The sequence below is a fragment of the Vulpes vulpes genome, chromosome 11, assembly GCF_048418805.1.
Source record: "Vulpes vulpes isolate BD-2025 chromosome 11, VulVul3, whole genome shotgun sequence".
NCBI classification, from domain to species: Eukaryota; Metazoa; Chordata; class Mammalia; order Carnivora; family Canidae; genus Vulpes; species Vulpes vulpes.
Window position 1 is genome coordinate 62,566,612 of NC_132790.1, and position 18,153 is coordinate 62,584,764.

Here is an 18,153-nt window from a genome sequence, read left to right on the forward strand (position 1 = left end):
TTTTTTTAAAAGTAGATTCCATGCCAGGCACAGAGCCCAATGTGGGGCTTGAACTCCTGACCCTGAGATCAAGACCTGAGCCAAAATCAAGAGTTGGATGCTTAACTGACCAAGCCACCAGTCAGTTGTTATTCTACCAAAGGCTAAAGTCTCCATCAATTCTGGTTTCTCTGATTTGAGGAAAGATCATTGAGAAATAGGCCTGGGGTTAATTTAGAGCTAATATTTAGGAGTCATGGGGACTTTTTCCATTTTTGAGCAGCCTGTATGTTTTTCTCAATTAGCATTTTTTAGTAGAATATTTTGAAAATTGAGAAACCAGAAAAAGTAGAATCTGAAAATGGAGAAGGTAGATTCTGGGCCAAACCAGAAGCAAAGAGACAGCTCAACAAGTATTGTGGGTTTTTTGTTTTTGTTTTTACTAGCAGAGAATTTTGTATCAATATAACCTTCTTCTTCTAATAACAAGTATAAATCAACATGGATCTGTGATATTGTTGGATTTAGAGCAAAATGAGAAGATTCTGGACTCCTTACAACCGTTTCACCAACTGTGAAAGACCAAGGGACCCATCAAGAAATCTTTACACAGGTATGTTTATGGGTGGTCAGGGAAGGGAAATGGCATTAGGAGAATGATCCCAGATGACAATTAGGAGCAATGATAATTTAAGACCCATCAGAGTTAGACAGCCAGCTCCTCAGAAACCCAAACACGGTTTTCATGAAAGAGAAGCTGAATAAGAAAATTCAAGTGAATAAACTACACTCTGATGAGTTTCAAATTTTCCATTTGACTTTAAATGATTTTTAAATACAGTTCATATCAAATCATATCCACCGGAACACAGCTCTATCAGATGCAATTCCTCAGTAACCACCCTTGTGTCAAACCTCTGTGGCTCAACTTATAAACACATCTAGTCAACGTGAATGCCCAGCCATCTGTGATCAGCTCTCTCTCTCTCTCACCTCCCCTACCTCCCTCCAGTGCTCCTGGGGGAGTTCACACTTGCATTTACCTCTGCTCAAAGCTGTTTTTTGAGTTTTGCTCCCCAGCTTGGAGAAGGCTGAAGCCATCGGAGATCTTCAAGGGCTCTTTTTGGTCATCGACTTTGATTTTGAGGCTCAGTTCTTTTTCCTTCTGTCTCTCCATCTGCTTCTGTAACCTTTTGTGCTGCATCTCCTGCATGGCCTTGAACTGGAGCCGCAAGGTGTCCTGTGTGCCTTCATCTGCTGCCATCGTGCCCCAGGCGTAGGAAAAGAAGCCTGCACTGAAGCAAACCCCACACATTTCCCAAGATTACTTCGCACACAGTTAGTCCTGTCTACAGCCTCCAAGTCTGGAGTACCCTGAGTATCTTTGTGTGTGTCCATAAAGAAGCTCAGAAGACCCAACCTTACCTCAAATCCCCTGAAAGCCAAAGCTGAGCTGAGCATCCTCCTCAGCCTTGAATATGCCACCAGACTGCAGATGGCATCAGAATACTCCTCATTGCTCAGACTCAAAACTGCCCTTTCCTGTCTCTAAAAACACTCTCTCATAGATGGCTCTCATCTATGGCTGGATATTAGACTCTCCTAGGAGCCCCTAAAATATAGCTTGGGCACATCCTTGGACCAATTAAATCCCAATTTCTAGGAGTGGGATTCAGACATGACTACTTTTTAAATTTTCAGTATAATTTACACATGGTAAAATGCATACGTCCTGAGTATACAGCTCAGTGAATCTTTACATAAGTATACATCCCTATGGTGACCACCCAGATCAAGGTATGGGGTATTCCTGTTCCCCCGCAGGCTATCTTGTGCCCTCTCCAGGCAGTTATCTCCCCTTCCCCAAGTAACCACTGTTTTGACCTCTGCCATTAAAGATGAGTTTTGTTTTCTTTTTAATCAGCTCTATTGAAGTATAATTCATTGACGATCAAATGTGCCATTTTATGTGTGGAAATGAGTCTTAACAAATACATATACTTGTGTAAACCACCACCACCATCATTGTAGAACATTTCTTTCACACCAAAAAAGTTCCTTTGTGCCCCTGTGTACTCCCAATCCCAGGCAAACTCCTATCTGCTTTTGGTCACTCAGTTTTTGCCTTTCCTAGAATTTCATATAATTGGAATCATATAGTAGGAAGTCTGTGGTTTCTTTTTGTTTTGTTCTGTGTTTTGTTTTGCTCTTGTGTGTGTGTGTGTGCGTGCACATACACACATGCTTAGTACTACCTTCTAGAGATTCTCCATGTTGTTGCACGCATCATTAATTCATTCCTGTTTATTACTGGTAGTATCATAGGTTGTTCATACATTCACCTGTTACTGGACACCTGAGCTGTTTCTGTTGTCAGCTCTTATGGATAAAACTGCTATAACATTCACATATAAGAAAGTCTTTGTGTGAGCATATGTTTTTAATTTCCCTTAGGTAAATACATAGAAGTGGAATGCCAGGTTATATGCTAAAATTTATGTTAGTTATATAAGAAACTGCTAAATTGTTTTCTAGAGTAGCTGCAACATTTTCCATTCCTACCAGCAGTGTATTGAGAGTTCCAGTTGCGCCACATCCCTGCCAGCACTTGTAGGGTCAGTCTCAATTTTAGTTTTTCTAGTGAGCTCTCAATGGTTTCAATTTGCATTTCCCTGATGTCAAATTATATTGCGCATCTTTTCATGGGCTTACTGGCCATTTGCATATCTTCTTTTAGGACATGTCATATTTTTTACCCATTTTAAAATTGCGTTGCCAGCTTATTATTGAGAGGTCAGAGTTCCTTATACATTATGGGTGGTTTGTCTACTTTTCAACTTCAGATAAACAGAATAATAAAGCACAGACACTGAAATTTTTAAATGGTCACCACATGATTTTAAAGTGTAGCAAGTGTTAAGCAACTCTGCCTTAAGCCAAACTGAAGTCACATCATCCACCCACCATCTAACTAGTCATAAATCTTCTTGATTCTCCACAAATGTCTTCACATTTGCCCCCATATTTCCAGCCCCACTGTATACCACTCTCACTATCATGCTCATGGCCACCTCTGGGCCTTTGCACTTGCCATTCTCTCTCTCCGTAGAATGTCCTCCCACTGCTCTCCTGGCTGAGGATGTCAACTTCACTCACTTTTCTCAAATGTCACCTTATCAGAGAGGCCTCTACACCATTCTCTTACAGAAAGCTTTCTCTCACTCCCCATGCCCCTTACCCTGTGGTATCTTCCTCCACAGCACTTAGCTTCACCTGACACAGTATATGTTTGTTGATTGCTTCTCTCCCTACCTGCCAGGCTTTTAATGGCAGGCACCATGTGATGTTCACTCTTGGGCCCTCAGTGCCTAGAATGGGGTCTATCAGTGAATATCACACAGTAGCAGGCATGAAATGAGTGAACTAATGGCAGATGGTTCTGTTCCCAGGACTGCTCAGCAGGTCCCTATTGCCCTGGCTGCCCTCTCCCTCTTTCCCCCACACTTACAGTCTAGCTTGCATTGGTCAAGGAACTACTTTCTTTAAAGCACAGCTCTGAGCCTGACATACCCCAGCACCAAATAGCCTCACTAGATGCCCATTAGCCATGAGACCAAGTCCAAAGGCATTAAAGGCTTTAGGGGATTAAGCCTCTGTCTCTCCTTCCAGCCTATTGTCCCTTGTGCTCCTCTGTCCCTATCTGTCCCGCTCCCCTTGCTGATTCCCCTGGCCCTGCACAAACAGCATACCCTTTCCTGACCCTCCAGGAAGAAAATGCTCCCTGCATCTACACCTCTCCACTATACTTACCTCCACCCTGCCCACAGGGGTGATCTGAGCCTATACCTGGGGCTTCTCAAATCTGTCTCGATAACAAATCTCTAGGGATACAATCTACAAGTACTGATGTCCAGGCCCCAGCCCTGGAGGATTCAATCTAATTGGTTTGGAGTGGAGACCAGGCATGGGGCTGTGTTAGTGCTGCCCAACTGGCTGGGATGTACTGAGGACTGAGCCTGCTGTCTGACCCTTGAGCCTGTTGCATTAAAAGAGGAGCTAGTGTTACCTTGGAAGTCCTTACCAGGTAGCTGGACCCATAAGAGGAACTGTGTGCAGTAAAGAATTAAGTCATCAAGTCTGGGTTGTCCCCACCCTGCACATTCCAAAGAAAGATTTGACCCTTGACCTGCTCCTAGAAGGTAACCTCTAAGTCTTTGGTATATCCTTCCTGGCAACAATGCCCTTCTTTACCTGGGGGACTTGGGCCACTAACAGACACTGGATGGTCTATGCTAACAATGTGATTTTATGATGGGGGCCTTGGGCCACGCTGTGTATCAGCTTGACTTCTAGAGGGGTGGGTAATTGAGTGACTAAGGTCAGTCACACAGGTGTGGCTGACTGCCTGTGTGGCTGACCTGCAGTAAAACCCCTGGACCCCAAGGCTTGAGTGAGCTTCCCTGGCAGGCAATGCTCCACATGTGTTGTCATGCTCTATTCTAGGAGAAGCAAGCACTGTTCTTGAGACTCCACTAGGAGAGGGCAACTGGAACCTTGTGCCTTGGTCTCCTGGACTCTGATCAATGTGCCTTTTTCCTTTGTTGATTTTAATCTGTACCTTTTGTCATAATTAACTGTATAAGAGATTTTCTGAATTTTGTAATTAATTTAATTAATAGTAATTAATTTAATTCTATCAAATCGTGGAAACTGAGGATAGTCTTGGGAACCCTCAAATTACAGGAACCCCTGGACACCTTTGCTGAATATGTGATAGCCATAGATAAGTCTCTATTCAGACTGTATTAAACAAGCAGACAGACAAACAAAAGGGCTTTAATTGGGAGTCACATAGGCATGGCTGAATGCCTGTGGGGTTGACCTTAGTCATTCAATTTCCCAATCCATCTTTTGGGACACCCAGGTATATAATATAACTTAACAATTGGACTCAATGTTATAAACAGGCAAATCAGACTTTTTCTGTAAAGAGTCAGATAGTAAATATTTTAGGCTTGGTGGGCCATATGGTTTCTGTTGCAAGTATTGTACTCTGCTGTTGCAGCAGAAAGTAGCACTAGATAAGCCGGAAATGAGTGGGTGTGGCTGTGTTCCAATAAAACTTTATTACAAAAACAGGCAGTGGGCTAGATTTGGACTATGGGCCTTAGCTTGCCAACCCAATTTAGGGGAATTTCACCTAAAAAGGGAGTCTTGAGATTGAAGAAAACCCTACTGAGCCAATTATTTGAAAATGTAACTAAAGAGTTTAAAAATAAATTTATCCCGTGATTCCCTATTTTTGTAGGTTATAAGAAGGGACAGTCATATACTTCATTTTCCAAATTGGGTCACCTTGGAGAATGAAAGGAAGAGCTATTAATAATCATTCTGGGTCAACTTGGAGGCTGTGACTAGCATATAAAGCAGCAATTTCCACTCCTGCGACACACTGGAACCACCTGAGGAGCTTTAAAGATACTGGTGCCTGGGTCCCACACCCAGAGCTTCTGATGTCATTGGTCAGGCCGCAGCCTGGGTGTTGGACACTGCTGGTCTGGGTTACTGTACAAGTAGCCTGGCCCTGGGGTTCAGGGTGAACTTGGCTCTGTGTGAGTCTAGAGTGTTTCTAGACCTCTTTGGGCCTCAATCCCTCTTCAGTAAGCAAGAAATGATGACAGGGAGGCCATAGATGTGCTGTGAGGGCCAAATGCAAAGTGAGGGTGGTGTGTGTGTGTGTGTGTGTGTGTGTGTGTGTGTGTGTGTGTGGATATTTTGTCAGCTATGCATTGTAAGGAACGAAATATTTTTTTCTCACTTCCTGGTGGTCTCTCTTAGGTACTCCCTTTCTCCTCCACTTGCCCCACACTCAGATGCTCCCTGTCCCTCACAGTCATTCTTATGACCCATCAGCAGAAAGCTTTCCCTGGGTTCTGGGCCTACAGTGACCCAGCCCCATGACATGGCTGCCTCTAGCCCCCCCAGCCACTCTTTCATATGACAAGGTCAACTCCTATGTACCTTATCTCCTGCCTGCTCACCCCAGTACCCTCCTGGTGCCCCTCATGTCTCTGGCTGCCTGGTTCTTATCTTGTTACCTCTGATCTATACTGCACATGACCATTTGGGACCTTTCTAAAACCAGATATAAGTGGGTCCTATCTCTCCAAGACCCTGCCAGGACTCACAGAGGGCAATCTGGCTCGCCCAAGGGTGGCATTCATCCCACATTTTTATTTATTTAACTTTCACAGAATGTACTATAAGGATTTGAATTTGTTGGCAACATTCAAAGATCTGTAGATTTCAATTAAATCCAGATTTCCAGTTTCTTTTTTTTAAAAGTTTACAAGTCTGGCCATGCTGGGTTCATAGCCTTGCATGAATAGCAGCTGCTGGACAGAGAGAGTTCCCCCTGGGCAGGCCAAGCTCTTTCAACTCAACACCATCCCTACCTACTCACTCTCAGATGCTGCAGCCAGCACATCAGCTGCCTGGTATCATTGCTTGTAAATGCTGTTCTTTCTCTTATAACTGCTGGATTCACCTCCTTTCATTCCCCATCAGTCTTGGCACATGTTTAGGTTTGTGACTCCTCCTAATGTTCAAGCCTGAGGCATCTCAGAGACATGCTTCAGCTACTCTACCATCCTGGGATGCCTTCCTCCCCAGGCTTTATCCCCCTGACCCCTTCCAGTTCCCCTAAACTCCTGGTTAGCCTTTAGGATTCCCCTGGGGGCACTCTGTGGACTCCCTAGACTCCTCTGGGTGTCCCTTAATCACTAAGCTTACCCCAATGTATTATAATTATTATCTATGACTTTGTTTCTATTCTTTCCTTTTACTAAGAGGACTCTTGAGGGTAGAGGTCTCATGTCTTATTTTTTAATTCTCAGTATCTTGCTAAGAATGGGCCTCCAATTATTTGTAGAATTGTCATTGAATGAATGTAGCAGGTGCTCAATGATGAAGCAGAAAAAAGGAATGAATGATACAGACAACAAACTGACGGTTGTGAGAGGAGGGGGTAGATGGCGGCCAAATTGGGTGAAGGGAAGTAGGAGGTATAGACTTCCAGTTATGGAACGAAAAAGTCAGGGGATGAAAGGTACAGCTCAGGGAATATAGACAATGATATTTTGATAGTGCTGTATGGTAACAGATGGTGGCTATGCCCTCGGTGGTGAGCACAGCATAACATATAGAGTTGTCAAATCACTATATTGTACACCTGAAATGAATGTTACATTGTACCAACTATACTTAAATTAAAAAAAAAAAAACTTAAAAAAATGAATGACTGAGTTTTTTTTTCTTTTTTTTATTCCTGATGTGTACTTGAAGTCTCCAGGGGAACAGGTACTTCTCAGATACACACTGTTTCCTGGGAAAATTAATTTATGCTTCAGTTTCCTTATCTGTAAAATGGGTTGATAATCATTATATACTTCACAGAGTGGACATGAGGAGTAAATGAAAGAATGCATGAAAACTGTGTGCTACAGCACCTGGCACAGAAGCACTCCTGACAGTTTAGCTCTTATTATTGCTCTCCTCATATGAAACGGGGTGTCCAAATGGGGTGCCCTCAAACCAATCAAGCCTGTGGGAGACAGCATGTCTTCACTGACAGGGCACCTTTGGTCTCCATCAGTCCCCAGGTCATTGCTCTGTGCTATGCCGGCCACCAGTGGGGATTTGGATGTTGTTGGTCCGGGCTGTGGCCTGGGCATCTATTTTTAAGGTTTCCCAGGTAAGTCTATTGATGAGTTAGGCCTGAGAATAAGGGGAGATAAGTGGTCTGAGAGGCTCAGGAGACCTGCAGGAAAGGTAGCATCCCAGTCAGCCTGAAGCTGAGTGCTAAAGAAACGGGCTTAGGGTGGGATGCCAGGAGTTAGGGGGGCAGAGGGCTGTCCTGCCAGAAAAAGAACATTTGCAGAGAGAATATGATGAGTGTGGGGAACTGAGAAAGGCTCAGGATGGCCAGAGGGCAGGGCAGAGGTTTGGGGAGGGACTGGAAAAAAGGCCTTATCTGGCCCAACTAAGGAGCCTGAACTTCATCTTGAGGATGTTGGGGATGTTTGGAGGGTGCAGACAGGATCACATTTACATTTTACAAAGCTGGAGGCAAAGAAGCCTAGATGGGAGGATGTTTCTGGGAAGGAACATGGTCCCGAACCTGGTCAAGGCTGTGGCAGTGGGGAGGAGAAGGGGGAACAGGAATGGCGACAAATGGAAGATATGGGTGGCAAGTGTGTCACCTAGAAGGAGAGGGAGAGTCAAGTGGGTTTGAGTTTGAGTGGCTGGGGAGAAGGTGAGTCCTTCTCCTTTCCAAACTGCAGGCAAGCCTGGTGCCAGGCACTGCTGAGTCTGAGATTCCCTAGGTTTTCCACATGGAGATGCTGGGTGGCTCAGAAGGGCAGCCTGACGTGGAGCTTCAGCTGTCCCAGACTTGGGTGGGGACAAAATACTGTGGGCAGAAGGTGAGCAGGAGGCTGGAGAGGAGGTGGGAGAGAGAGAGAAGGGAACAATGGAGGAAGAAGAGATGGCCAGGAGCAGAGAGGTGAGCAGAGGGTAGAGATGGGGACAGATGGGTAAGTCTGAGCAAAAAGGCACGGTGGGCTGAGAAGGGCAGAGGTGATGGGAGCAGGAAGCTGTAGATAGGGGCAGTCGAAGGGTGGATGCCAGGGACCTCCTGGCATGCGGACCGCATGCGCCCCAGACCACATTCTTCCTCTTCTTCCTAAACAACTTAATTACAAGTCAAGGTAGACCTATGACCAAAGACAACATAGATCTCCATGGGGGATGCTGATTTCCAGGAAGCAGAAAGGAAAACACGTATTTTTTGAAAGCAGATAACAATAGTGCTAAGCTCAAGTTTTCAAAAACACTCGTTGGCCCTGCTTGATTCCCGACTACTTCATGACAATGTGGCTGGTGTATATTAAAAACAGGACCAAAGGTATGCCTGTTGTTTATATTTTGAGGAGTCCAATGAAAGAATGGAAGATTTTCTGTCACCTTCTACCTATTCTCAAGGTAGGAACTGTTATGTTCATCTCTGAATCTGGTCTCTGCAGTACAAGCCAGCATGGGTATGCAGTGGGTGCTAAATTAACACTTGTGCCATGAATGAATAAAGGAACTACAGCAGCAATTTTGGCCTTAGAGCAAACAGCACTTAAGACATTCAACTTGATTTCATTTGCTCCTGTTAGATGTGGGTTATAGATCACTCAGCAAATATTTATTGGTATTGCACAAAGAGCTATGAATATATCTCTCCTTGTGGAGCTTACAGTCTGGTGAGGAGACAGACATTGATCAAATGATCACATAAAAAAGCATAAAATGGGCCACGCTCCTGAAGCCGCCACCTCTGCTGGAGGCCGCAGCGGGACCACGCTGGAATCATGTTTCGCAACCAGTATGACAATGACGTCCCTGTTTGGAGCCCTCAGGGCAGGATTCATCAAATTGAATATGCAATGGAAGCTGTCAAACAAGGTTCAGCCACAGTTGGTCTGAAATCAAAAACCCATGCAGTGTTGGTTGCATTGAAGAGAGCACAGTCAGAGCTTGCAGCTCATCAGAAGAAAATTCTTCATGTTGATAACTATATTGGTATCTCAACTGCGGGACTTACTGCTGATGCTACACTGTTATGTAATTTTATGCACCAGGAGTGTTTGGATTCCAGATTTGTATTTGACAGACCTCTTCCTGTGTCTCGTCTTGTATCTCTAATTGGAAGCAAGACCCAGATACCAACACAACGGTATGGCCGGAGACCATATGGTGTTGGACTGCTTATTGCTGGTTATGATGATATGGGCCCTCACATTTTCCAAACCTGTCCATCTGCCAACTATTTTGACTGTAGAGCCATGTCCATTGGAGCCCGTTCTCAATCAGCTCGTACTTACTTGGAGAGACATATGTCTGGGTTTATGGAGTGCAATTTGAATGAACTGGTTAAACATGGTCTGTGTGCCTTACGAGAGACACTTCCTGCAGAACAGGACCTAACTACAAAGAATGTTTCCATTGGAATTGTTGGTAAAGACTTGGAGTTTACGATTTATGATGATGATGATGTATCTCCGTTCCTGGAAGGTCTTGAATAAAAACCACAGAGAAAGGCACAGCCTGCTCAACCTGCTGATGAACCTGCAGAAAAGGCTGATGAACCAATGGAGCATTAAGTCACAAACCAGTCTATATGTGTATTATCAAATATGTAAGAATGCAGGAGCCCTTACTGATGACAGTAATCTATACTTTGAACCAAAAGATGCAGCGTGGTCTTCTGGTATGTTTTAGGAATCGGTCCAGATGTGTTTTTCCCAAGTAACTTGTCTGAACCATAAAATGGTGTGCATTTTTCTTTGAGAGGGTCTATATAATCATTTTCTAGAAAGTATAGTTATCTGTACTAATGTTTTTATATGAAGAACATAGTGTCTTTGTGGTTTTAAAGACAACTGTGAAATAAAATTGTTTCACCTGCCAAAAAAAAAAAAAAAAAGCATAAAATGATCATTGTGATGCTCTGAAGGAGATACATGTGTTGAGAGTCTCCATCAGAGAGTTTGGCATGGTCTGGGAAATCCAGGAGAGCAATTCCAAGGAAATGAGCTGAGACCTGAAGTATGAGTAAGAGTTAAGTAGAGGAAGATCATTTAGGGCAGCAGAGGGACAGCATGTGTCAAGGCTCTGTGGCAAGATGAAAAATGCCTCTAATGATCAGTGCTCTCTACTCCCTGTGCACATCTAATCCAACAGCAAATTCTCTTGGTCTACATTCAAAATATACCCAGAACCTGAACACTTCCCACCTCCTGATCCTTATTGTAGCCTCCTAACTCCTGTCTCTACAACTACCCTTGTCCCCAATCCCTTTTCAACACATTGGCCAGAGTAACCCTGTTAATAAGTAGGTCAGACCATGTCCACCTCAGCATAAAAATGCAGCCTCATGTAATCCAGTTCCTTGCCAATCCCTCTTTTATTATCAAGGATGCATCAAACTCACAGACTTTTGTGCTGGCTGTTCCTCTGCTAGAATGTTCTTCCCAAGGATTTTCATTATTGTTGTTGATTCTTTGGGATTTTCTACATAGACAATCAGGTCATCTGAGAACAAGATAGTTTTATTTCTTCCTTTCCAACCTGTAATGGTTACTTTTCTTGTCCACTGCCAGACAGGTAGACAGATGTCTACTCAAAGAGCATCTCCTCAGGGAGACCTTCCCTGCTCACCCTACCTAATAATACTGCATTCCTTTCTCCTGCTTCTACCCTCTAAACTCCCTCTCCCAGGCCCAGCTTTATTTTTCTCCATCACACTTTTAACCATCTGATATACAGGACATTTTACTTGTTTACCACTTCTGTTTTCCAACTAGCATATAAGCTGCCTAGGAGTGCATATTTTAATCTATTTTGTTCATTGCTGTATTGCTGACCTGCAACAATATTTAGCACACAGTAGGTGTTCAGTAAATATTTCTGTAACAAATGAATGAATCTGGTCTTTCTTAGTCCAACCCTCTTTGGTAACCAGCTGTATCTGTGAACATGCTATTCATAAGTAATTGTAAAAAATGTTTAGACAAGCATTATCTTTAAAAATACACCTTAATAACATTTGTGCTTTCTACACATGGTGCTCTGGGGCATGACCAGGGTCTTTTTACTTGCTCTGGACTTAAGTAGTAGACGTGGAGGTGCAGAGAGTTTCAAAAGTTAAAACGGACCAGAACCTCTGACATGTAAAGAGTTTAGAAGTTGTCATTCCTATCCTCACAATAAGAAAAAATGTAAACTAAATATCAACAATTGGAAATCAGTGGAACTCCCAATCATTAGACAATTGAGGTCATAGGATAAAGTATTCCCTGAAAACTGGAGAGTCAGGTGAATACAGAGAATCACAGTTTACTGGGAGCAGAAGCCTGCAGCTAGAGTCAATATCAGTAGAAACACTAACCTGTAACTGATGAGTTGTTGGGGGCTCAGAGTGGACTAGCGTGCAGTTTTAAAACTCCAAGGGGTCTAGTCCTTTGGGAGACCATACTTTTATGAATTTTACCCCCAGGAACCCTACCAGATCTCACTGTGAAAATCAGAGGAAAATCTGCTCCTGCTTTTGGCAGTGGGAGAGGAAAAGTAACTATTATAGACTAGAAGGAAAAAAATAAAACTGTCATGTTTTCTCAGATGACATGATTGTTATGTAGAAAATCCCAAAGAATCAACAAAAAGAAAAAAGAACCCCCCCCCCAAAATCCTGGAACAAATAAGCAACTATAGCAAGGTTGTAGGACACAAGGTTAATAAACAACAGTCAATTGTTTTCCTACATACCAGCAAAGAACAACCAGAAATTGAAATTGAAATGTAACACCATTTACATTCACATAAAAAATGGAAATACTTTAGTATACATCTAACAAGATATGTAAAAGATTTATCTGTATGAGGAAAACTATAAAACTCTGATGAAAGAAATCAAAGAAGAACTAGATAAATATTCCATGTTCATGGATTGGAAGACTTCACTACTGTTAAGATGTCAGTTCTTCCCCCCAAACAAAACAAGATAGACAACAAAAAAGATGTCAGTTCTTCCCAACTTGACCTATAGCTTCAACACAATCCCAATCAAAATCCCAGCAAGTTACTTTGTGGATACTAACAGACTGATTCTAAAGTTTATATGAAAAGGCATAAGACCTAGAATAGCTAACATAATTTTGAAGGAGAAAAACAATATTGGAGGACTGATGCTACCCAACTTTAAGACTTCTTATAAAGCTACAGAGATTCAAACAGTGTGGTATTGGGGAAAGAACAGACAAATAGATCAATGGAATGGAACTGAGAGAGCCCAGAAATAGACCCAGACAAATAGAGTCAACTGAAAAGAAGCAAAGGCAATTCAATAGTCTTTTTGACAAATGGTGCTGGAACAACTAGACATCACATTCAACAGAATGAATCTATGCAGACCTTATACTTTTCACAAAATTAACTCAAAATGGGTAATAGACCTAATGTAAAATGAAAAACAATAAAACTACTCAGAAAATATAGGAAAAAACCTAGATGGTTTTGGGTTTGGAGATGAGTTTTAAGATACAATACCAAAAGCATGATCCACGAAAGAAAAAATTGGTAAGTTGGACTTCATTAAAATTAAAAACATCTACTCTTCCAAAGATACTGTTATGAGAATGAAAAGACCAGCCACAGTCTGCAAGAAAAACTTTGATTGCAGAACACATATCTGATAAAGGACAGTATGCAAAATATACAAAAGAACTCTTAAAACTTGACAATATGAAAACAACCCAATTAAAAGGTGAGCAAAAGATCTGAATATGTATCTTATCAAAGAAAATATATAGATGGCAAATAAGCATATGAAAAGATGTTCAACATATGTCATTAGGAATTGCAAATTAAAACAACAATGAGATAACACTACACACCTGCTAGAATGGCTAAAATTCAAAACAGTGGCAACATCAAGTCTTGGCAAGTATTTGAAGCAACAGAAAATTTGATTCATTGCTGGTGGGAATGCAAAATGGTACAGGCCACTTTGGAAGACAGCTTGGGAGTTTCTTGCAAAGCTAACCATAGTCTTACCAAATGATCCAACAATCATATTTACCCAAATGAATTGAAAACTTCTGTCTACACAAAAGCCTATAAGTGAATATTTATAGCAGCTTTATGCATAATTACTTAAAATGAGTAGTAACGAAGATATCCTTCAGTGTGTGAAAAGATAAACAAATGGATACAACTACACAAGGGAATACTGTTTAGTGATGAAAAGAAATGAGCTATCAAACCATGAAAAAGCATGAAGGAAAGTTAAATGCATATTGCTAAGTGTAGAAGCCAGTCTAAAAAGGCTGCATTCTGGGCAGCCTGGGTGGCTCAGTGGTTTAGCGCAGGCCTTCAGCCCAGGGCCAGATCCTGGAGACCCAGGATCAAGTCCCGCAGGCTCCCTGCATGGAGCCTGCTTCTCCCTCTGCCTGTGTCTCTGCCTCTCTGTGTGTGTGTGTCTCTCATAAATAAATAAAATCTTAAATAAAATAAAAAGGCTGCGTTCTGTATGATTCCCACTACATGACTTTCTGGATAAGGCAAAACTATAGAGAAGTAAAAAGACTAAGGGTTGCCAGGGCTTGGTGGGAGGGGAGGAGGCATGAGCAGTGGAGTACAAGGGGTTTTTAGGGCAATGAAACTCTTCTGTAAGATACTTTAGTGGTGGATACTTGACATTATGCATTTGGCAAAACCCACAGAACTGTATAACACACACACACGCGTGCACCCTAATGTAAACTCCGGACTTTTTAAGTTAATAACGACATCACCTTTATCAGTAGTATCAGTGTACCACACCAATGCAAGATGTTAATCATGGGGAAAAGGGAGGAGCATATAGGAACTTTCTATTCAATATTTCTGTAAATCGAAAACTGCTCTAAGAAATAAAGCCAATTATTATTATTTTTTCTTTAAGTTAAAGCTAAGTATGCATGGAAGGAACTCGGTTCGGGGAAAGCCTTGGAGCCAAGGGATGGGGAAGGTGGCACCCACCAAGTAGGCTACTTCCTGTATGTAGCAAAGCAAAGGTCCCAGAGGCCAGTGAGGAAGGGCTGAGGCCCCTCCAGGCTTGAGCCTCCTCTGCCCCCACCAGCCTCCGTCTTCCCTCTGCTTCTTTTTTATTATGTTCTCCTATAGTATTCCCAGCAACAGCCTGGGGCCCGCGGGTGGAGAGGAGAAGCCCAAGAAATTCCTCGCTGGGAGCCCTGTACACCGACTGCAGGTCAGGCAGGGATGGGGTGGGGATGGGGCGGGGATCCGGCTCTGAGGGGACTCGCTCGTCCGGGTGTCGGTCCCTTGGGGGCTGGCCCTGAATCGGGAATAGGCGCGAAGCGGATACCAAGTCGCTTAGTTCCCGCGTGTCCTCTCAGTACTGTGCGGCGGGGCTCCGTAGCAGAGACACCAGAAGAGGGTGCTGGTCAGGCCGACCTGGGTCGGAGTTCTGGCCATGCCTCCTCCTGTGTGACTTGGGCAGGTGACCCACCGTCTGCACCTCACTAGCCCTTCTACCATACGGAAACTAAGCGAATGTCTGGAGAGGCGAGGGGGATGTACGCGGAGATTCACAGAAGCAGCGGGGAGAGACCTAGCTCGCCAGGCAGGCAGCGCGCCCGGCCAGCCTGCGCGCTCCGACTCCGGCCCAGGCCCTCCCAGCAGCTGCGGGCTCTCCCGGCTTCAGCCTGGGACCTTCTGCCCTTCCCCGCACTTACAGCGGTCACTCCGCTCCGCACGTCTAAGGCCAGAGAGGCACTGTCTCCTCTTCCGGACGCCGGCTCGCGCTGCCCTGGCAACCGTCACCAGGGAAACCAGCAACGCTGTGTGTGTGACGCCGCCACGCGTCTACGGAGGCCGAGGGGGCCTCGGAAGCCGGAAAAGTGGCAGCGGCGTCCGTGGCTCAGGTTGTGGAGGTGTGGGAATAGGAGCGGTGGCTGGGTGGGAAAAGGCATCTTGTACCTGAGACTTACAAGTTGGCTCAGTCATCCGCTTCTGGAACACGTTCTAAAAGTTACGGCGGCCAGCTGTCCTGCAAGGGAGCTGACAAGTGAATGATCCCACTGCGAAATTTAGCGCATTCAGAATGCCTTTGAAAAATGTGGGGGGAAATAGTGTTGCGAAGGTGAGTGAAAAAAAGCAGGACGCAAAACAGTAATTGCTAAATTATTTTTTTCAGATTTTTATTTTTTATTTATGAGAGAGAGAGACAGAGGCAGAGACACAGGCAGAGGGAGAAGCTGGCTCCGTGCAGGGAGCCCGACGCGAAACCCCGATCCCAGGACTCCAGGGTCACGCCCTAGGCCAAAGGCAGGCGCTAAACCGCTGAGCCACCCAGGGATCCCCTAAATCTGTATTTTTAAAAACAGAATACTGGGAGGAATACATAGAAATATTAAAAGAAAATGGTTATATTTGGGTGGTGGAATTACAGTGCTGTTATTTTTGCATTTTGGGGACTTTTAAAAATAATGAATATAGTTTATCTTCATCGTAGTACACACTTGCATGTTTGTTTTTAGACACTGCCTAGCATAAGTTACTACTCTATTCAGGGCTATACGGAAGTGGGAGGCAAATTCCTATGAAAGAAGATCCAAGGAAGCTCTCCAAATATTAATCCAGGCCTTTCTTTATAATTTGAAAATGTCCAGACATCTCAGCTGCTTTTCTTTCGTTTTGCTCAGAAGATATGCACTCCGTAGACATGCACGAAGATGTGGTACCAGACCATACCAAGCAGAATATTAACACGGATAAAATCCACCTCTCTTATTCATGTTTTATTTGTATTCCTGTTGGTGATGTATTTTGCCCTATTCAATTTCACATGTGTAGGTCTGCATACCCACCGCCACAGGCAGGATGCTGAATACTTCATTCACCACAAGGATCCCTCTCTTGGGTTTTATAACCGCACCCATAACCCTCCCCAACCTCCCAGCCCCTAAATCCTAGTAACCATTCATCTGTCTTCCTTTTCTCAAATGTTGTCATTTCAAAAACATTATATAAATATACAATACCTAAATTTTGGGGATTGATTTTTTTTTTCTTCCTCGGAGGAACTCTGGAAAGGCATCCAAGTTGTATCAATAATTTGTTCTTTTATTGCTGGGTAGTTTTCCATGGTATGGATATGCCAGTTTAACAATTTACCCATTGAAAGACTTCTGGGCTGTTTCCAGTTTGGGGATATTATGAATAAAGCTGATACAAACATTTATGTAGTTTTTTTGCGTGTGTGAACATCAGTTCTCATTTCTCTGGGATAAATCCCAAGAGTGCAGTTGTATGGCAACTGCATGTTTAGTTCTGTAAGAAATAGCCAACCTGTTTTCTAGAGTGGCTGTACCATTTTACATTCCCATTAGCAACTGTACCTTGAGTGATCCAGTTTCTCCACATCCTTGCCAGTATTTGATGCCGTTACTATTTTGTGTTAGTCATTCTAGTAGGTCTGTGGTGATAACTTATTGTGATTCTAATATGCATAATGGGCAAGGATATAGTACATTTTTTTCATGTGCTTATTTGCTGTCTATCTTTTGGTATTTATGTCTTTTGCCCCATATCTGTTGAGTTTTGAGAATTCTTTGTATATTCTAGATACCAGTCCTTTGTTGGATATGCGGCCTGTAAATATTGCCTTCCAATCTGTAGCTTGTCTTTGAATTTTCTTCATGTGGGCTTTCACAGAACAAAAGTTTTTGGTTTTGATGAAGTTCAGTTTATCAATCTTCTTTGGATCATGCTTTTATAAGAACTCTTTGCCTACCCCTGGATCCCAAAGATTTTCCCTCTGATTTCCTAAAAGTGTTAAGAGTTTTATGTCATGATTGGACATTATCTTTGTATGATTGAGGTTTTCCCCCAACCTCCTCCTTAGCTTATGGATGTCCAGTTGCTCCAGCACCATTGTTGAAAGGTATCCTTCCTCCACTGAATTGCTTTTGAACCTTTGAAAAATCAGTTGAGCAAACTCAACAACAAATGAAGCAACCTAATTTGAAAATAGGTTAAGGACTGGAATGGATTCCTCCTCTGTAAAAAGATATACAGATGACCAGTAAGCATATGGGAAGGTGCCCAACATCACTTATTTTGCATCCCATTAAGGTAATGCAAATCAAAATCACAATAAGATACCACTCCATACTCATTAAGATTATTATCAAAAAAATGGAAAATAACAAGTGTTGATCAGGATGTGGAAAAACTGTAACCTACATATTGCTGGTAGGAATATAAAATGGTACAGGCACTATAGAAAAGTGGCAGTTCCTCAAGAAGTTAAACTTAGGATCACCATATGATCCAAGAATTTTACTTCTGGGTATAGACCCCAAATATGAAAGCAAAATACGAACTTGTAAACCAATGTTCATAGCAGCACTATTCACGTAGCTCAGAGGTGGAAACAACTCAAGTGTCTATCAAGAGAAGAATGGATAAACAAAATGTGCTTTATCCACACAGTGGAATTATTATTCGGCCATAAAAAGGAAGGAGATTCTGACACATGCTACATGCAATATGGATGTACCTTGA

General features: G+C 43.0%; 1 protein-coding gene, 1 long non-coding RNA gene and 1 pseudogene across 4 annotated transcripts in view; 2 read left to right on the top strand and 1 right to left on the bottom strand.

Moving 5' to 3' along the window:
- Positions 1 to 15,418, bottom strand: part of LOC112921608 (protein-cysteine N-palmitoyltransferase HHAT-like protein) — a 67,819-nt gene extending 52,401 nt beyond the window's left edge. For 2 of the 3 annotated variants that reach the window (XM_026000919.2, XM_026000920.2), the window contains exons 1-2: positions 15,321 to 15,418; positions 1,023 to 1,274 (exon numbers count right to left, since the gene is read on the bottom strand). In XM_026000919.2, coding sequence (XP_025856704.1) covers positions 1,023 to 1,243 — 221 coding nt within the window. In that variant the 5' untranslated portion in view covers positions 1,244 to 1,274; positions 15,321 to 15,418. The remainder of the gene's footprint in view (positions 1 to 1,022; positions 1,275 to 15,320) is intronic. The other variant, XM_072726579.1, reaches the window with a different exon arrangement.
- On the top strand, positions 238 to 7,276 carry LOC140594446 (uncharacterized). The gene is made up of 2 exons (XR_011995238.1): positions 238 to 592; positions 5,288 to 7,276. It is a non-coding gene; the product is annotated as an uncharacterized lncRNA (long non-coding RNA).
- Positions 7,291 to 10,487, top strand: LOC140594444 (proteasome subunit alpha type-1 pseudogene; annotated as a pseudogene).
- Positions 15,419 to 18,153: the final 2,735 nt, after the last annotated feature.